Source organism: Macrosteles quadrilineatus, unplaced genomic scaffold (assembly GCF_028750875.1).
Source record: "Macrosteles quadrilineatus isolate MER2022 unplaced genomic scaffold, UCM_ALF_1.0 Scaffold_4__1_contigs__length_99947679, whole genome shotgun sequence".
Classification (NCBI taxonomy): domain Eukaryota; kingdom Metazoa; phylum Arthropoda; class Insecta; order Hemiptera; family Cicadellidae; genus Macrosteles; species Macrosteles quadrilineatus.
Window position 1 is genome coordinate 33,206,832 of NW_026542597.1, and position 19,138 is coordinate 33,225,969.

At 36.0% G+C, this 19,138-nt stretch overlaps 1 protein-coding gene across 1 annotated transcript; it reads right to left on the reverse strand.

The window, feature by feature from the left end:
• Nucleotides 1-1,960: 1,960 nt before the first annotated feature.
• On the reverse strand, nucleotides 1,961-16,047 carry LOC128992420 (serine/threonine-protein kinase Pink1, mitochondrial). Its single transcript, XM_054415988.1, has 9 exons — nucleotides 15,407-16,047; nucleotides 14,465-14,618; nucleotides 14,014-14,188; nucleotides 10,533-10,712; nucleotides 9,161-9,283; nucleotides 8,756-8,924; nucleotides 7,485-7,727; nucleotides 6,851-6,955; nucleotides 1,961-2,873 (listed from the first exon to the last, which is right to left on the reverse strand). The coding sequence occupies exons 1-9, from the start codon at nucleotides 15,797-15,799 to the stop codon at nucleotides 2,703-2,705; spliced, it is 1,713 nt and encodes a 570-aa protein (XP_054271963.1). The 5' UTR covers nucleotides 15,800-16,047; the 3' UTR covers nucleotides 1,961-2,702.
• Between the last annotated feature and the right edge of the window lie 3,091 nt (nucleotides 16,048-19,138).

Consider the following 19,138-nt stretch of genomic DNA (forward strand, 5'->3'; position numbering starts at 1 on the left):
CATTTTTATTTTAAGTAACTCATTAAATTGATTGGAAATGAATTTAAGTAATTTCATTGATAGTTGTTGAGTTCTACAGATAAATTGATAATTACTAACTAGGCAAGCATTATAACCACTATAGTTCGGCCGCTTAGAAAGTGACCTCCTCCAGCATTGGTTTAGCAGTAGCGCGCAGGTCGTTTTCTAAGCGGCCAAACTATAGCTACCTAGCTCTGCTCTTTCTATCCTCGGACAAGAATATTCAATTTTACAGCACTCATCTTCCTTTTACTGGTTGAAAACTCTGTTTTTAAAATATAAAATAGTTCAACTAGGCCTATAGTAAATAAATCAATCTGAACATCCTAATAGTTAATCACTGCACCCAAAAAAGCTTAGAAACAATTCTCTAGCGTTACTCCGTTTATTTTTTTAAAGTTTTAATTTTTTTTAAGTTTTTAATTTTGATAAAAAATAACTTGATTCTGTGCATTACTGGTACACGGATTTTATTACAGTTCATAGATTTTACCTCTCTAAAACTTTGGAGGAAGCTATTAAAAATTAATGTTTTAAGACGTACAACACAGTGGTGTAGTCGTAAAAATGCCAGTGTGGGAACGCTCGCCGTTTTCACAGAAAAATACAGTTTGCTTACCAATAAATCCTACTAATATTATAAATGAGAATGTTTGGATGTATGGATGTATGTATGTTTGTGACAAGTAAACACGAAAAATACTGGTCGGATTGGGCTAAAATTTGGCATGATGATAGCTCACATTCCCGATTAACATATAGGCATATTCTTATCTCAAAAATCCTTTTGGGCTCCGCAGTTCCCCATGTTAACCTTATGAGTATTCATATTTAAAAGGGATTAAAGGATTTTGTCAGCTGTTTCAATTACACAATTTGTTTTATGATATTCAATATTCTTAACACGTTGGGTGCTGATGACGGGAATTCCCGCAATTGCTTAACATTGAAATAAATGCAACTTTTATGTTCAAACATGTCGACAGCACGAATAGTGTTAAAAGTCATAAGGTTCACCGACAGGGTGCAGCACTATTATTTGATTTTTCGTTCATGACAACATAGCTAATTTGAACCAAGCCGCAACAAAAGGCTGTGATGCACAATGAGAACTGTTAAAGTGGGATTGCTTACAGTTAACTTTATGTTTTTAATTTATAAATAATGTTTTCATATTGTGCGGATATTCGATAATTTACTTTTTTATTGTTTAGGTGTAATGGTAGAACATTATTGCTATGGTATATGTGTTATACTATAGCTTCCGTAAATTAAAAGAACCAAATAAAAACAGTTGTGTGTTGTTCATACAATAATTTTGCATTACATTACAACAAAACATACTTTTTTACTTGGACAACCTGCCTCATGGTTTAATGATGAAAAAAAAGTGGTGAGCCAGAACAAGATAACATTTCAGCACTGCAGTAACCACAACGATAAGACAGTAGGTTTTCTGATAACTATTCCAGTTTTAAGAATCTTGGCTGTTAAGAGCAGATACAAGTTTAGAATCAATATAATGCCACCTAAACTTATCCTAAATATAGTTTGCCAATGGCTCGAACTAATTTCATTCCTTGGATATTATGCCTTTTGTATCTCGAATTACATACACTAATTCTACTTTCAATAGACTTTAAAACCTCCATTCATACCCATTTCATCCCTGAAAAAAATGTTTAAAACTACCGACTTTGAACCATGCCAGCCATATCGCTGTGGGTTAAGATCCTGGTACCTGCTACTCCATTCTGTCAGCAACAGTTCAACTCTCATACTGTGCCAGTTCACCCCTTGCAATGCTGGATACCTCACGTGCATAGACCCAGGGCTTATGTGGATGGGAGAGTGGAAGCTGCCAACCACTGCCTTTACATCCTAGCAGTAAACAAGTTAAGGAAGCTAAACGTTTATGGGTAAATAAAAGAACACTTCAAACTAGCAAAAAATAAAACTATTTATTCAGTTCTTCCGTTCTATACAAACCGTGCTGTACAACATATACAAGACTTTTAGTCAAGCAAATCAACAGTCTTATCAAAACCTGCTTCTTCTTACAAGTGCGAACTTGAATTTACAATGAATAAACCATATGCACCGCAATATATTTTAAGCAAGCGCTATGTATTTGATTATGCTCCATATATTGAGTGAGGAAAAAAATAATGATTAAGAATCACAAGCATATCACAAAGGTTTCAAGAATAAATAAAATATGTTCTAACACAATAATAAGTACATTTCAAACACAAGATAAGATACAAAGCTTTAGTGTTACCGTCGGAACTAACATGTGTTGAAATATTCTCCAATATTCTAACACAGTTGGATGTAAATTTAAACTGCATGTGTTCACCCCTTGGTAATAGTTTGACTCAAACAAAAACTGTGATGTACTTTGAGAAAAACATTTTTTTTATTAAAAAACTCCAACTTTGCATAAATTACACTTAAATAAAAACATTGACAATCTTTCTCCTTTAAAATACGGAACAACAGCTTTAACAAATAAATAGGAAAAAAATCTCCTCAATAAGGGCGTTCCTTTATCCTTTCAGCGACAAATTCACAAAGTGCTGCCAAGGACTCGGGGATCTAGTAACACCTTAAGCGCAGGTTGGATTAAAATGGATATAAAATAAATAAAACAAAACAGACGACAGCTACAGTTGGAGCGTTCACAGCTGATGTATCCAGGACAAGGCCTGTCTAATGACTGAGAGCTTGGCACGATGGAGGAAGCAAGCGATCAGCTGATACTCAGTGGCCGTGCGGCGAGAGCCGGCCGAGGCGTAGGTGCGGTTCTCACACAACACCTTGGTCGTCAGACACAGTAGCCACTGTAGGATCTGGTGGAGAAACACGTTAAAACAGATGTTGAGAGAGTCGAGTAGTCTATGTCTTTGACTATCGGTACAAGTGGACATCCTCCATGTTAAGCCTGTATCCAGTTTTGGATGAAGACTAAAATAGTTTATTTAAGCCATGGACAAAGAGTGTTGATGTTAATTGTTTTTTTCTGTCAAATACATAAACTTTCTAACCAAATCCTTATATATAATACGTGAAGGCGATTTCTACAAAACACTACTCCTCCGTTAATAATGGACGGATTTTTACAAACGACGTGTCAAAATATAGTTATTTGTGTAACTAGTGGTGAAAGTGGCATTTTGCTGCACACGAGAGCAATGTTTACGCACGAGCCGCAGGCGAGTGTGGAATGATCTCGAGTGCAGCAAAGGCCTTTTTCACTCGTGTTACACATTATATTTTTCCTATAGTCACTATAAAGCATATAAATAATTAGTCTTTCAAACACTATGCAACACGTTTTTAGGTTCAGCTGGCAACACAAATGGTGCCCTAGAGAAAGTAGTACCCGCGGTCCATATCACTCCACTATTTTTCCTCGGCAAGAAATGTGCTCCGTGTTTTGAGAATATAGTTCCGTATGTTTTTGTAATTTGAAGTGGTTTCCGCACCTAAAAAAATGCTTAAAAGGTATTTTCTTGTTTATTAAGATCGTAGGAAGGGTTTAAAAACGTTCAAAAGAAAAGTCCAGAAAGTTCAGAAATACCGAAACTATAAACACGAAATGACAGGTTAACTCGTAGTTATAATAGTCAATCAGCTGCTCATAATTATCTTTAAGTGTTGCCAACCTATTTCCAAGCGTACACGGATTACGTGCATAATGGAACCACACTGTTTTGTGTTGTTTCGTTGGAATCCTGATGTGCGGCAAAGTATAAACCGTACGGCAAAGTATAAACCGTACGGCAAAGTATAAATATGCAGCAATTAGCAGCTATCTGTACTATAAACAGTACAAGGAAGCCAACTTTGTCGGGTGACTGTAGGAAAAAGTATTTTTTGTGTAGACGCCCCCTTTCACCAATTCCTGTAATAAAAATCCTCGGGCTTTGCCCCACAGTCCATCAAAGTTGGGGTTTCTCCCATAAGATTAACATGGGGGAATCTAAATATTTAATTGGAAACTTTGTCCCCACTAATTTGAGAGAACGGCTGGGGGTAGAAACTTGGTAGAGGTGTCCAAAGAAAGGTCTTGGTCTGTAGATGACTTATCAAAAGAAAAACTAAGCAAAATCCCTTAGGACTCTGCCCTAGAAGCCTTTAAAGATCCCTCCACAGAGTTGTTTACATTTTGGCCATGTGAATAATACTTTATAATGAAACAGTTGTTCATTTTTAAATTGTATTTCAAACAACACACATTTATTATTGGGAGTTACTGAATTCTACAAAATAAGTATTTGCAATGTTATTTTCTGATTTTAAAATTTATTTTCTTCTTTCTCATGTCATGTTTTGCAATATAACGTTCCATTACGAAATCAGTGGAAAATCCTTTTATCACAGCAATTCTTAAATGATTTCTTATTGAACTATCTTATATTTATTGTACGGGTTGGTGTCTGCCTTTTTCACTACTTTTGCCTACATTTTATCATATTATTCTACACATATAAAATATTTATATAGCCTAGAAATATCTGCTCTTATCGTGTCTAAAATCCAAACATAGAAACCTTGCCTAAAATGGTATCCATCTTAACAAATTATTTGCACCTGCCCGTGCACTTTGGCGCAATGGTTTGGTAACATTATTGAAAATAACACGACATTTTGGCTGTAAAATATGGTACACAGAGAAAATACTATTTAAGCAGCTACTGTCATGACAGAAAGGTCATATTCATTTTAAACTAGATCACATAATCCTTTATAAGATACGTTGATTAACAATATGCAAACGTCAATATATACGTAACAGCCAATTTACAGTATTTTTTCTTTTTGGAAATGTCCCATTGCTATGTCATTTGCATTACTTGTTGCCAATGAAGCCGCAAGACCTTATGAACTAGGAGGCCCCTAAAACCGTTCAAGAATAAAAGCCAACTTCACTTCAAGTATTCCGCTACACCTAACATTCCGTAGAGAGATTATATTGACAACTTTATGTTATTGATAAGGCTGAGACAACTAACTGACATCCCCCATGTCAAAGAATTCCAGCTTCAACAGTAACACCACAATAAATTTCACAAAACTATGTTCACTCATTGGCACAGAAGTACTGTATGAACTGAGGCGACGTGACGAAGGAAAAATCAAACTTACACTGTAGCGGATAGACCTCCCTTTGAAGTTAGAATATGTCCTCCCAAAAAATATTTTCTTTTGAAATAAAATCATATTACACTGAGGAAATCACGGAAGTGTTTAACTACAAAAGATCTACCAATACGATTTTAATACTCATTGGCACAGAATAGTATGTTTTCTGTGACAGAAGTACGGTATAAACTGACGTGACGTGACGAAGGAAAAATCAAACTCACACTGTAACGGATAGACCTCCCTTTGAAGTTAGAATATGTCTTCCCAAAAAATATTATCTTTTGAAATAAAATCATATTACACTGAGGAAATCACGGACGTGTTTAACTACAAAAGATCCACCATTACGAGTTTAATACTATTTAAAGGTTCTTCCAAAGGAAGAGATGCCGTATAACATACTAATAACAACTCCTATGACGTTGGGTATGGGGAATATCTTATTCATTGAATGATCAACCAAATTTAACAACTAACGCAATTAATATTATTATTGTTTTTACACTTTTTACTCTTAAACAATGCTAAATGCTCATAATATGAATATTTCACCCAATTTATCGCAGTTGGATGAATTAACGTAAGCCTTGAAAGTAACCGTCGATTTCGACGGGTTTCACCTAGTAGTATTGAAAGTTTGACTTACTGTCAACTAAAACATCTTTCAACCCCGTTCAATGATCATAGCATCCGAAACAAATGGATAAAATAGAATATTGACAGTAGATCACTCTATGAGTTTATGATTCAAGTGATTCAACTTTGTTGTACTTGGCAAAATGGGGTACAGCTGATGTGCAAATGCCTATGCGCTAAATGTTCAGAATATGCTGTATGTTTAGGCCATCAGTTAAGTATTAAAATCTACTGCAAATTTATCTTTCATGATTTGAAAATTATATTTGGAATAGAGCTAACTTATACTTGTATACCTTTGTTACAGCAAATGCCTTAAAATTACTTACAACTCCTATACCTGGGGTCTTTAATTATTAAGTTATGATGTAAATTTTGGGGTAGGGATTAAATTTAATGAAATAAAATTATAGTCAGCTGGTCTATTGGTTAGAGTGCAGTTTCCTGTCTGGTAATCTTGGATTCAAATGTTGGCAATTTGGTTCACCAAAGGCATGTTTTTAACAGTATATTCTGAGAGTATTTGGTCTGTCGCTCCCACCAAGTGTTAGGTCCATCTATCAAGTCAACTAAAAACTGCACAAATATATCATTGTGCGTCTTTTTCTCGAAAAGAGCTAGGCTATAGAACGATATATGGTTGTTCGCGTTTCATCCTAAAAGCGCTAAGCGATGGTATATCGTGTCGGCGCGACTTTTAATCGTGTGAATTTAAATAGGCATATTGGTTGACTCGGTTGTTGTTTCGAAACAGCGATGGTTTCTTTCAATTCCTCATACGATTCAGGCCCAATATATCGTTCCTTACCACTAAAGTGATGAACAGTTTTTTTTTTTAATTTTTTTTCTCGCACACTAGATTTCTCCCCTTGGTAAGCCTAGCATTTTTTGGACAAAATTATTTTGGACTCTAGTAGCATTTTTCGGAAAATTACAAAAAAATATTCTAGCATCGAAAGAGTTAAAATTTGTTTTAAAAATCTAGTTTTGTATTGCAAACATAATAAGTGACATGCTAGGTTTAGTTTGCACTGTTCCCTACCTCACTGCTGCTGGGAAGGACGTTGTTCTGTAGTGGTCCTAGCCACGAGGTCGGAGCCCACAAGAACAGTTGACATACAGTAGCCGCTACCTCAGCACTAGGCCTCTGTGAAGACACACACAAGAATGTTGAAGATTGTGTTAAACTTCAGTAATTTAAAACATCAAACATTTATGACTAATATCCAATTTTTGGGCTATGTATATATACGTAGGCCCTATGTGCCTACCATAACAAGAACAATAGCCATTTGAATATTAAAAATGTAATTTAGGTTAAGTTTGCTTTTTTTAGGCTATGTTATTTGCCAACTGGATGTTAGTGTTTTAGAAACACCATATCAGGTGAATTAGCGATTTAGTGAAAGCGACTATTCATTCCCACTCGCGAAAAAAGAGCAAAAATTTGATTGCGGAAATGAGCTATTTTGCTTACTGTGCTTACAGGTGTGGTAATGTGATCATTTCCATGCAGTGAAAGGACAAGAAATAATAAACATTTAGGAAACACAGTCAAGATTGAATACAATCTTTGGCTTTAGCTATGTGATTTTTGTACTACCCAACCCACTCCCTTTGCGATATCACTACTCGTAGACACAATAAGCCTATTTCACATAAAAAATGTACTTTACCTGGTTAGGGTTCCGTGCCAACAGACTGCGCACAAGCCTTACAATCAACGCAGGTACCTCCTCCCCCAGCTGCGGCAAGTCTGCCTCCTCGTAAGAGGTGTTCCGCAGTCCTCGTCCTCCAGCACCACGATAGAATGGGTTACCCTCGTCGGAGAGCAGCTCATAGGCGATGGTACCGACCGTCCATGCATCTGACTTGGAGTAGTCTATGTATGAGAATAGTCCCGGAGTAGCTGAGGCAACCTGTAAGAGGATGATAAAAGAGAACGTATTTCATTTAATTTGTTAAATGTAATTTAAACAGTCACGGCAAACTCAAGAACATCCCAGCAGTTGTGTAGAAATCATCATTGATTTCCAAGATTACAGCAAAATCCTGAGTATCACCTGTCTTAACGTAAACATCATCATTGTCTACCTCGATCGATGAGAAATCACGAATATCTCCTGCAGTCGTACAGACTTTATCATCATCTTTCTCTCAAACCAAGCAAAATCTTGGACATCTCCCGCTATCGTGTAGAGGTCGTTAATGTCTCTCATAATTGCTTAAAATATTAAACATCTTGGGATGTCACCAATACGTCATAATCGTATTCTGCAATCGAGATAAAATCCTGGACAACTTCCATGGTCATGTAGACATAACCATAATCTCCCACTTCCACGGCAAAATATTGAATGTGACACCACCATCACCACTTGTGATCATGGAAGAATATCAAACATCTCCCGAAACACCATTTAATCGTGCAGAGTAAACGGAGCAAAATCCTGGATATCCCTTGCGGTCTTGAAGACATCAAAATTGTCTCCCCGGGTAAAAACATTGAATATCTGTTCACTAGAACATCACCTTTGTCTCCCGGAAACATTACTGTCATCATCTGCAATGACAGCTATAGTGGGAATTTTTTTTATCTTCGCAGACAAGCTCAGCTCGAGCAAGATTTCCTAACTTTCTACTCGATCCCGCTAGCTTGTAGTCTAGGCTTGGCTCGGCTCAAAAATTGATATGAAATTGAACTTTGTTTGTACCAAAATTTAAAAAAAAACCTCCAGTATTTATACTATACATAATGCTTGGGATTCTGAACCTCCATTGCTTATCCAGAAGCCAAAGTTCATTGCACAACAAACTGAGCTATAAACTTAATTTGACAAGGATATGTTATATGTTATAAAAAAAAGTAGAACCACAGTATTGTTCAGCTCCTTGCCCTGCATATCTATCAATCAATCAGGTCAATCTAGGCCTAAATTACACTAACCTCAGGGGCCATAAGGGCTGCGTTGCCGCCTCGGTTGGTGTCCAGAGTGCGGAATGGCATGGACAGCCCGACGCTTTTGTCAGCCAAACAACAGCCGAAGTCCGTCACAGCCAACATGGGACAAGCTGCCTCGGACAGGTCCAACAGTACGTTGTCACTCTTCAGGTCACTGAATAGATTGAACAGTTTTTAGATTTCTATAACATTAAAGCTAACTTGTTCATCTTTGCTAAAGCTTTTCTGTCATTAAATAAAAATAAAAATTTAAAATACCTCTTAAATTATTATATAGGTTGATGGTAGGCCTACTCTTCCATGTAAAACCAAACTTCTAAACAGGTCCTGCGCTCACCCAATTAGTTGTGTCACAGCCTTACAAGTTATCATAGCACTGATAAAGCTTACCGGTGAGCGATTCCAAACTTGTTCATGTGTGCCACTGCCTCGAGAAGTTGGGTGAATAGTAAAATGGCATCTCGTATTTCTGGCTTCTTCTCGGCTATGTAATCTTTCAAACTGCAGTCGTACCTGGAAAATAAAACTCTTACAGTAACAAGGAGCCCTAAGTATTAATTAACTTCCCTATGGCAAGTACATAGGACTACCATTAGGCCAATATCAAAAGCGTATAGTGGTTTAAATTATCTTGTTCTGTCCAAAACGATCCTATGTAGTTCGTAGTGACTACAGCTGTTGTCGTGCTGCAGGAGCACATCTTCAGGTCGGGAGAATGTCAAGCAGTCATTAGATATTCCTCATGATGGAGTTCGTCAAAAGTTTATAGTAGTAAATAAATAACATAGACACGACATAAAAACACGAAACTGAACATTTAACACTGGTCGACCAGGTGGTAACGAAACCACCTGGTACGTTTACCATCTGGTCGACCAGTGTTAAATGTTCAGTTTCGTGTTTTTATGTTTTTATGTCGTATCTATGTTATTTATTTACTACTATAAACTTTTGACGAACTCCATCATGAGGAATATCTAATGACTGCTTGACATTCTCCCGACCTGAAGATGTGCTCCTGCAGCACAAAACAGCTGTAGTCACTACGAACTACATAGGATCGTTTTGGACAGAACAAGGTAATTTAAACCACTATACGTTAATTCAGACGATCCAGAGGCCACACCATCATGCAATATCAAAAGGATGAGATGTTTAGTTAGGTTAAAGTGTATTAGGTATAGATGAGGCTAATTATATTGCATTCGGTTTGGTTATTGTTCACTATTCAAGCAACATTCGACCAGCTGCTGATTCAAGTGACAGATACTTTCCAGTACAAGGAAAAAAATGTCCCAGACCCTATTGACAACAGTTCTTGGCTTATTTCTATATTGTTTATAATTTTCTAATATATTGTCTCTTTTGTTCTATAAAATTTATTTTTGAATTGTGTGTCCCAAATTAATTTACAAGTAAAATTGGAACAGTGAAAATTGTATGAACATATTTTCACATTGACACGACACTGCATATTTTTAATGCCACACAAAACTTGTCAAGATTCAATGATTCCTATAATTTCATTGTGAGTTTTTGGAACTGTGAGACGAGGTAAAACTGTTTAAATATTTAAATTACATCAAAAGTCAATGGAATCCACATAACCTTAACTGTCTTAGTAGGCTGTACACAACTATAAGGTTGTACATTAGATATATTAAGATGATTATTTTGTAATGTATATGACGTGCCCTATTTATTTGTGAAAAGATCAATGGAATAAATAATTTTTATTCCATACACTTAACAAATTACTGACCTCTTCATGAGGAGGAAAAGGCTCATGTTGCGCCCAGAGCCTTCGGGGTTGAGTCTCGAGGGGAGAGCGTCTGGATAGTCAGACAGAGCTCCGGGAATGGACGGCACCCAGTCCGCAAACACACAGTGCATAGCCACAATGTTGGGGTGGGGTGGCAGCGCAACCATGTGCTCCTCCATGCTGTACAATCAACAGGATAAGTAAACTAGGCCTACACACTTCAAATGAAATAGTGTACCCTACTATCAGTTGTCTGAATGTCTTTTAAAATTATATAGCTTTTAATCTATTGTTTTAGGGATTATTATGGGACATTTTCTATTTAAGATATTATAGTAGTTTATGCAACAATCGTGTGATGACTAATTGAGTGAGTGGCTTACACTACTTTACCTACGATCGTTTGTTAATTAATTATGTTTGTAAAACTTAATTATTATAGGCTACTTATTTCTTTCTTTTACTTTTAATCAGAAATTAGGTATTGCTAGCAGCATTATTACCATAATTGTGTCAGGTATAAGTAGACAAACATTATAAATATTTTTTTTTGCAATACTGAATATGTGTTCAAAACATTTTAATCACAACATTGAACACAACATAACTTACCTACAACATTTAAATCAAAACAAATATAATTAAAGTATCTCTTAAGTTATCATTATAGGCCTATCAGTGAAAGATAATCATTTTTCCATAACTTAATGTTTCTTTTATTTAGATGGTAGCCTAAATAGTATATTTCATAACTAGGACCGAAAGTGGCATTTTCCGGGGCGCGCTCGAGTTTTTGTGTGAGGCGAAGCCGAGTATGTGAGAGTTATTTTCACATACGAGGCGAAGCCGAGGACGGGAATAATGGAGCAAGTGCCGGATAATAACTTTCGGTACGAGTTATGAACGATAGGCTACTTTTCATCATGACGCAAAAATACACAAACACAGAATAGCAGACCTCAGTAATATTGCAACTGTTTTAACTTATTTCTCAATTAATTAGATCGAACATAAAAATTTTTTTTTTTAAAAGGAAACCTAGGTTTATTTTTGATTAATTTTTAAAACAAAAAAAAGGAGAAAATATTCTAAAGGTAGCCTACGTATATTTTTCAATAAATTTTGTTTAAACATCGAAATAAAAGAATAAAACACATTTCAACCATACACACAGCTGATTCAAATCATTAAATTCAACCGTAACAAAACACTAGCGCACATAGTGAATAAATGGAGAACTAATTGAGAGTGAAGGAAAGTAAATTTAGAGCGAGGGAAAATCAGCTGATCGATTTTCCCTCGCCCTAAATTAGAGCTTGGGAAATGACTACTTTCATTGATGTCAGCTGTTAAGGCCTGTTCACACCGGCGTAGCAAGACGTCTGTAGACGTATTCGGTGTATTAATACGTCGCCAGTGCACTGTTCACACCGCAGCATCGTTTGACGGCTACGTAGCCGGCGAGCCGGCTGTTGTTTGTTTATTTCATTATATTATTTTATATTTGTTAGTTTATTGTTTATTTTTATTCGTAATTCATGAATTTCAGTTAAGATTGCCAAGGTTAAATTGCAGCTTTTATAGTACCCTGAATTGACAAAAATATTTCACTCTAATTTTAGGCCGTATATAGTTGGCTATAAGATTTGCGCTATATTATAATATTAAAAAATATTACCAGAAAACATGCAATAATTTTGCTCATCCATAAGGATTACATTATAAAATAGTCTATGGTGTAAGTAAGACCTATGTCTAGATATAATTAATTATAATATAATATATTATTATATATATATTATATAATTAATTAATGTTTCATAAATGTCAGCCCACTATATGAACCATAATAAACCATGTTATAGATTAATGTGATTTAATAGTTTTAAGTGAAATTTTATGTTATAGTCCAACATTTACCACTAATAAATTAATTATGAGGTGTAGGGAGGGTGGCGGTGACAGCCCGGTGTGCTAGTGCGCATGCGCGTATTCGGCGATGCGAGCTACGCGTAGCTAGCCGGCGTAGCGGCAGCGCCGTAGCTTCCGTAGCTCACGTATTAATACGCCGGTGTGAACACCCTCTATGAAATACATTTAGAGCTACGTCAGCTACGTATTTCGAAAAAGTATTAATACGTCTGGCTACGCCGGTGTGAACAGTCCTTTACTTAAATAGTTACTTTCGTTACTGAGTGATGAAAAGAATATTATAAACCGTTTGAGCCCTTATTTCCAGGTCCTATATTTCACTAGAACTATCTGCCACTTTCAAAATATGTAAATAAACCTTCCTGCAACTGTTGGCAGCAAAACGTTTAGTTCAATTTTTAGGTTATGTTTGAGTTCCCTGTGGATGTTGGGAGATCAACAAATTACCTGAAAACTATACAAAATTCCTCTTACATTTCTGAAAGTTTATATCGTAATGTTATCTCCCGTTGTAATTCTTATCATTTGTTTCATTCACCATCGATTACTATTTTCAAATAATGCATCACTGGCTGTCTGATAGAGTGGGGTGTAGATGAATCAGAACTCATAATCAAAGCAGAGTACAGGCAGACTTGACCCTACTTTATTCTCTCGTAATTATTACTGAATTACTAACATCTAACATTCTTAACTATATTTATGTCTATGCCCTCCACCTTGCCTCATTCCTCAAATTGCTCATTTCACTAATTTAGCCTCAGAAAAACATTACAAATATATTAAATTTCTTTGATTTGTTTAAGATTTTCTAAATTTAGGAATATTATTGTTTTCCAACAAATAGCCTACGTAATTCACTGATAGCGACTGAGCCTACGCACAGACTTCCAGCCCATGTAGGCGTATTTCCTAAATGACTATATTTAACATAGCTTTCTCAGAAACCTTCCATCCTTTGTCATTATTATTATTATTAAGTTTATACATGTATTTTTATAATTATTTATTTTATCTATGTAATAGCAAGTAAGGTGTCTGTTTCACTGGAAGTTTATGTTTATATTTTATTCTGTTGAATATTTTTGGAAATAAAGTATATTTTGATTTGATTTGATTTGAATTATCCGTTACCAGCTGATAACTTAAGTGCATTCAAAGTATTACCATAGATAAAACATACTCCCTTAGTAGATTTGTCATCCTAATGGAACAGCTGAAGCCAATTTTATTGTTATTTCTGTACGTCCAACTGTAGAGGTTGTGTTTTGTTTACAATTTGTTTCTTGTTATTTCAGTCATTTAAAACTAAAACCTCATTTAACCAAATAAAACGATATAATCGTAAACAATAATTGGTCTCCTAGTTATATAACCAAATAGTAAAGCACAAATCATCAAAATAACCCTAAAATGATTGTAACAATATTTTGTCTACCCCAGCGATCGGTGTGGACGTACATGAACTAGACATAAAAAACTAGCTTCAAAATTTACAATGGGATGAGGCGTCTACTTGTGTTGCTTAGTCTATGGTATTACTACTTACTTCTTTTCCCACTCTACTAGTTCTGGGGTAGAAAAGTGAACTCTGGCAGGTACTGTCTCGCAATACATCGATCGAAGTATTGATGAAGCGTTTGATTCGGCATCATAGTTAAACATCATCTTGACAGCATATGGAAAAGCAGCAACCGGCTCACTAACATGAAATGTTTCGGTATCTACAAACAAGTATGAGTGTTTAGTTTTACTAGTTATTTAGGCCTATCCCAATAGCAATCCCCAGTTTTTTTTTTGTTTTACATAATGATATGGCATACATGGGACAAGAAACAGAAGAAAAATATAAAATGCCCCCGCCGCAGAACACCTGCAGACTAAGCGAATTTCCATTTACCTGGTTAGCCTATAGCTCTAGATCCAAAGAGTATTTTAGTAACTTAGGCCTATATCATAGCCTAAGTTTTGGCCTACATTAGACAAAGTGAAATGCTTACTTGGATTATCCTTTAATCGTGCAGCGTATACAACAGCGTTGCTTCCCTTCGCTATCTTTGGCCCTATTTCCAATTTCTCAAAATTTGCAGTGTTTTGATCAAACATTTCGGTCTCAGCTTGGAACATATTTTTGTGCATCTTATTAACTGCTTCCTGTAAGAAAAATACAGTTTTAGTTACGGTACCTAGATAATAAGGTTCACATAGTTTAAAAAAAGGGATGAGGCGGTGAAACTTCTAGGGGTCTGTTTTGATCCCAAACTGAGCTGGAACTTTCAGATTGATCTAGGGTATATGCACGGCTATCCAGGAAATTTGTCTACTAAGGAAACTTCGGAACATCATCCCGAAACAATAGGTAGGCTGGACTTGATAACTGCGTATCATGCTTTATTTCACAGCCTCTAAACTTATGTAGGCCTACGGCTTGGTAGGCTACTTTAGGGTCACTCGTCAGCAGTACAGCGCAACTTATTTCTCCAGAAAAATCTGTTACAATCATAAAATCAGCTAATTACACTTAACCAGGTGTAGGCCCTTTTTTTAAAGACCTCACTGGCATTTAACATTTTTAGTCAGTAAGTTATGTGTTTGGCATATTTAGCCTACACCTTAAAGAGAATGTCCGCCTGTTTGACAGACGAGAAGCTTATTACCACTATGGCACTAACTTATGCCAGCCCTACACCTTGATATGCTGCAATGTCGTCTTACCGTACCCAGTGCTTGATTCGTAAAAAATGAGGTGCCAAAACTGAAACCTATTTGATTTGTACCAGTACCTATTTAGGCTATGCCAATATTTTTATCTTCCTTAACTATCAATTCGAGGTTCTGTAAGTTATAAGCATTGTCCTTATTAGGCTAATATTGAGAACAGGTATTGTTTGCGTAGGCCTAGGCAAAGCTACGTATGGCAAAGCTAGTCAAAGTTTACTTACCCTGATCTCCCAACAAACACCATCCAGCTCATCTTCCTTGGTAAGAATACCTGTTCCTGAAGCAAGACTGACTCCTATAAGAGCGAAAAATGGAGTTGAGTTCCCACTTAGCAACTGATTTGTAGTCTTTCTTCTTAATTCGGTGGCCAACGAATTTGTAACTCTTTTAAGAACGTTGTCAACAAAAAGCTTGCGAGCAGAACTGAGATGGGAAGGTAGACCTAGAACTCCTGAGGATGGTGGGTGCGCATTAGCTTTGATCGCCTCAAATTTTGCTCCTTGAGGTAATATGTTGGCTTTTCCGAAGCCCACCACTTCTTGGTGTGGCCTGAAACTTCGGAAAAGGATTCTACCATGTTGAACAAACCTAGTGATGAAAATCCTAAGAGACATCTCCTTCCCTTCAAAGTGTTGTGCCCTTAGGGCAGTAGTTTTGAATAAACTCAACTTAAAATAAGCCAGATTGTATTTTTAAAAATTAAATTAAAATATATTCATGAATATACAAACTAAAATACCAGAGTCAAAAACGATATCACGGATGTCAAACCACTTCACCTTGTCAACACGGTTGATGAACAATGAAATTAAAAATAAAAATGCACAATGGAAATGGAGCAGCAGCCAGCAGGAGCAGACATTTCGATTATTTCGAAATCAGCAGTTCAGCACCCAGCAGTCAGCATCCAGTTCAACAGCTGTTGAAGTTAAAAAGTAAATCTACAGACTATTAGCTGAAACTGAAAAAGCTACTTAGATAATAGTAGGCATAGGCAACGGTTATAGAATAAAGATAAACTACGGAATTCCGTACACAATGATAGATTCTATATTATAAATAAACTATAGGATCACGGCCAACAATTCCAGGCCGCGGCCTGGTAGAATGGCAACGTTGCAAGTAGTGTGGTAGTGTTGTCTAGCACCAGAAGTCCCATAAGATAACGTGGCACACAGGTGACACCGGCTCATTAATTCGCGTATTATTCATTTAAACTTAAATTGATGAACATAAATTTAAAATAAAACATAGAATCGAAAACCAAAACAATATTTAAATTTAAAATCAATTTTTGTACTTTGAAAGTGGGGTCAATACTTTCATTACCCATGCAGTAGCCAATAACCAAGCTTTCGTATTCCTAAAAAAAAGTACACGAATACCATTAGATGCCTCGTGGATGCCTCCGAACAAAACAGCTGTTACAACCTACTTGCGATGTTGCCCACTGAGCTATAGCTCTGTGATGTTGCCACTTCGAAGGCCGTTATGGCCTGGAGTTAAAGGTGGCCGTGATAGGATAAACATGCTAAACTTATTTATGTTATTAAACTCTCACAAGTTAAGGTCTAATCTTACTATAATGGAACGGTTTATTGAGAAATACCTTTTATTTAATACATCGGTAAAAACATTCGAGATACCATTCATTATATACCTTTATTCGTATGTACCTATTATATCAAGGCGGTTTTAATGTAATTACCACGGCCATCTTTGACTCCAGGCCGCGGACGTCGAAGTGGCAACATCGCAAGTAGGGTTGTAACAGCTGTTTTGTTTGGAGGCAGCTATAATGGTATTTGTGTATTTTTTCTTTCTCCCCCTTTACCATAGTATATGGAGAAAGTGTTGTTTTCGTCAACATTTTCGAGTTTAAATTTTGAGTGGATATTTCCATTTTAGGCCCCCTGGTAAGCGGTTTTCAAAGTGATGTCTCTGTGTTTGTGTCTGTATTTGTGGATGTGTACAGAGCTACAGAATACACCTGTGGTCCGATTTTAATTACATTTTTCTTATGTAGGTACTAATTCATGGTTTAACCAGGCAGTTTTTTTCTTTTGCAATTTTTATTTATAATATGTTGATTTTATCATAAAATAACCAAAACATCGGACTTTTTCGAAAATGGCCCAAATGGTTAAAAAAATTAGTTTGTTGTAGCCCTTTTAATTCAAATTACCGTTCAAAAGTTATCTAAATTATGATATTTTCCCATAAAAACCCATAAAATGACAGATAATCGTATTTTCGAAAAAACCAGGTTTTTTATTGAAATTAGTAGGTGATAATCGTTATAATTCTTAACAGTGCAGCATATAATAACATAATGCATTCATGTAAAAAATACGTTCCAAAAGCTATTGCAACTTACCGGCCGGTATGTTATTTTTCCATAAAAACCCCGGAAAAATGGAAAAAACCAATTCTGATCGAAATTTGTCTGTAATGTTGTTATAATTCTAAACAAAATAGTGCAAACCCCCATTCCTGTAAAAACTACGGTTCTAAAGTTGAGGCAACTTTTGTGATTTTAACTATTAAATCGTAGTTATACTTTATGAGTATACCCTGATCGTTTACCCATGATAAAGGTTATTGACAATCTAGGCCTAATTGGAGAAAGTGTGTGTCAGAAAACATGACAAAATATGTTCCATAAGGTTGTTCCATAAGAAATTTCAAAGTTGGCCACCATTTTGGGAAATGGCGGCTGAATTATGAAAAACAAAAATCATATTTGTAACTGCCACAAAAAATAAAGAAATGTCCCCCATTTAAAGTCTTCTCCAATTCTTACCGTTTCCTATATCCCAATGGTGGTGTCCTTGAGTTCATCACCCTGCATACATTAGGTCATTTCCTTGACTATACCACAACATTGTGGTATATAGTCAATGGTTATAGACATATCGATGGTTACAGCTGTTTTATTAGGTGGGTGGCAGCGCGAGCGCGTGTGGTATTAGCAAATTTACCCATGAAATTTACCTATAATCTTTATCCCCTGTAAAACCCATTGAGATAAAATATATTATAATTAGATAGATTAGAAATAGAGTTATTATTATAGCTCAGTGGTAAAACCCAGTTCCCATGGCCCGATCACGCTGGTTTGCGAACTCGTTCGAATAAACGTAGGTTTACACGTTTGAGTACCAAATTTCACCAAAATCATGCAAATGGACACACACACATATATATTTGAACGGTGGGTGTTTTTGGCCTCTGGGGACATCTAAACGAAAAAGTAAATCAGTCCCGGTTCCACGTCTTACCATGTGACCTAGATATGGTAATAGCTTTATTCCCTTTTATGGGAAATTAGCTCAAACAAACAATATAATTTTGTGCATGTTGTACAATGTTCATCTAAAAGGTTACAGAGAGTGAATTTCAAAATTCATCTTATAATGCTTGTTCAAGAAAATGAAAACTGTTGTAATTTGATCGCTTATGGATGTATTTTGATCAAATTTAAAAAATGAGCTAACCTTTAATTACAAGACTCTGATAGGGATTATTAAATAAGGCTTGTTATCAAGGTAGACTTCTAATCGAAGTTTGCAAAGGCATGTAATTAGGGGTCAAATTAATTCAATAGTTATTTGTGCAACTAGTGAGAAAAGTGAGCAATTGACTCACTCGAGAGAAAACCTTACTCACGAGCCTAGGAGAGTGAGGAATGGTTTCTCGAGTGAGGCAATTGTACTTTGCACTCGAGTTGCACATTATACTTTTCCTACAGTTACCATAAAACAAATAAATTGGTGAAGAAACATAACCTATTTTTACACAGAAGTGAACTTTTAATATAACATTTAATGTGAAGTGACAAATACAACAGTACAACAGCTGACCAGCTGATTTACAGCCAGTGCTGCCAACGTATTTCGCGCGCATACGACGTTGCCTGCATGTTACGCGCTCACTTTTTCGTGCCTTCACAT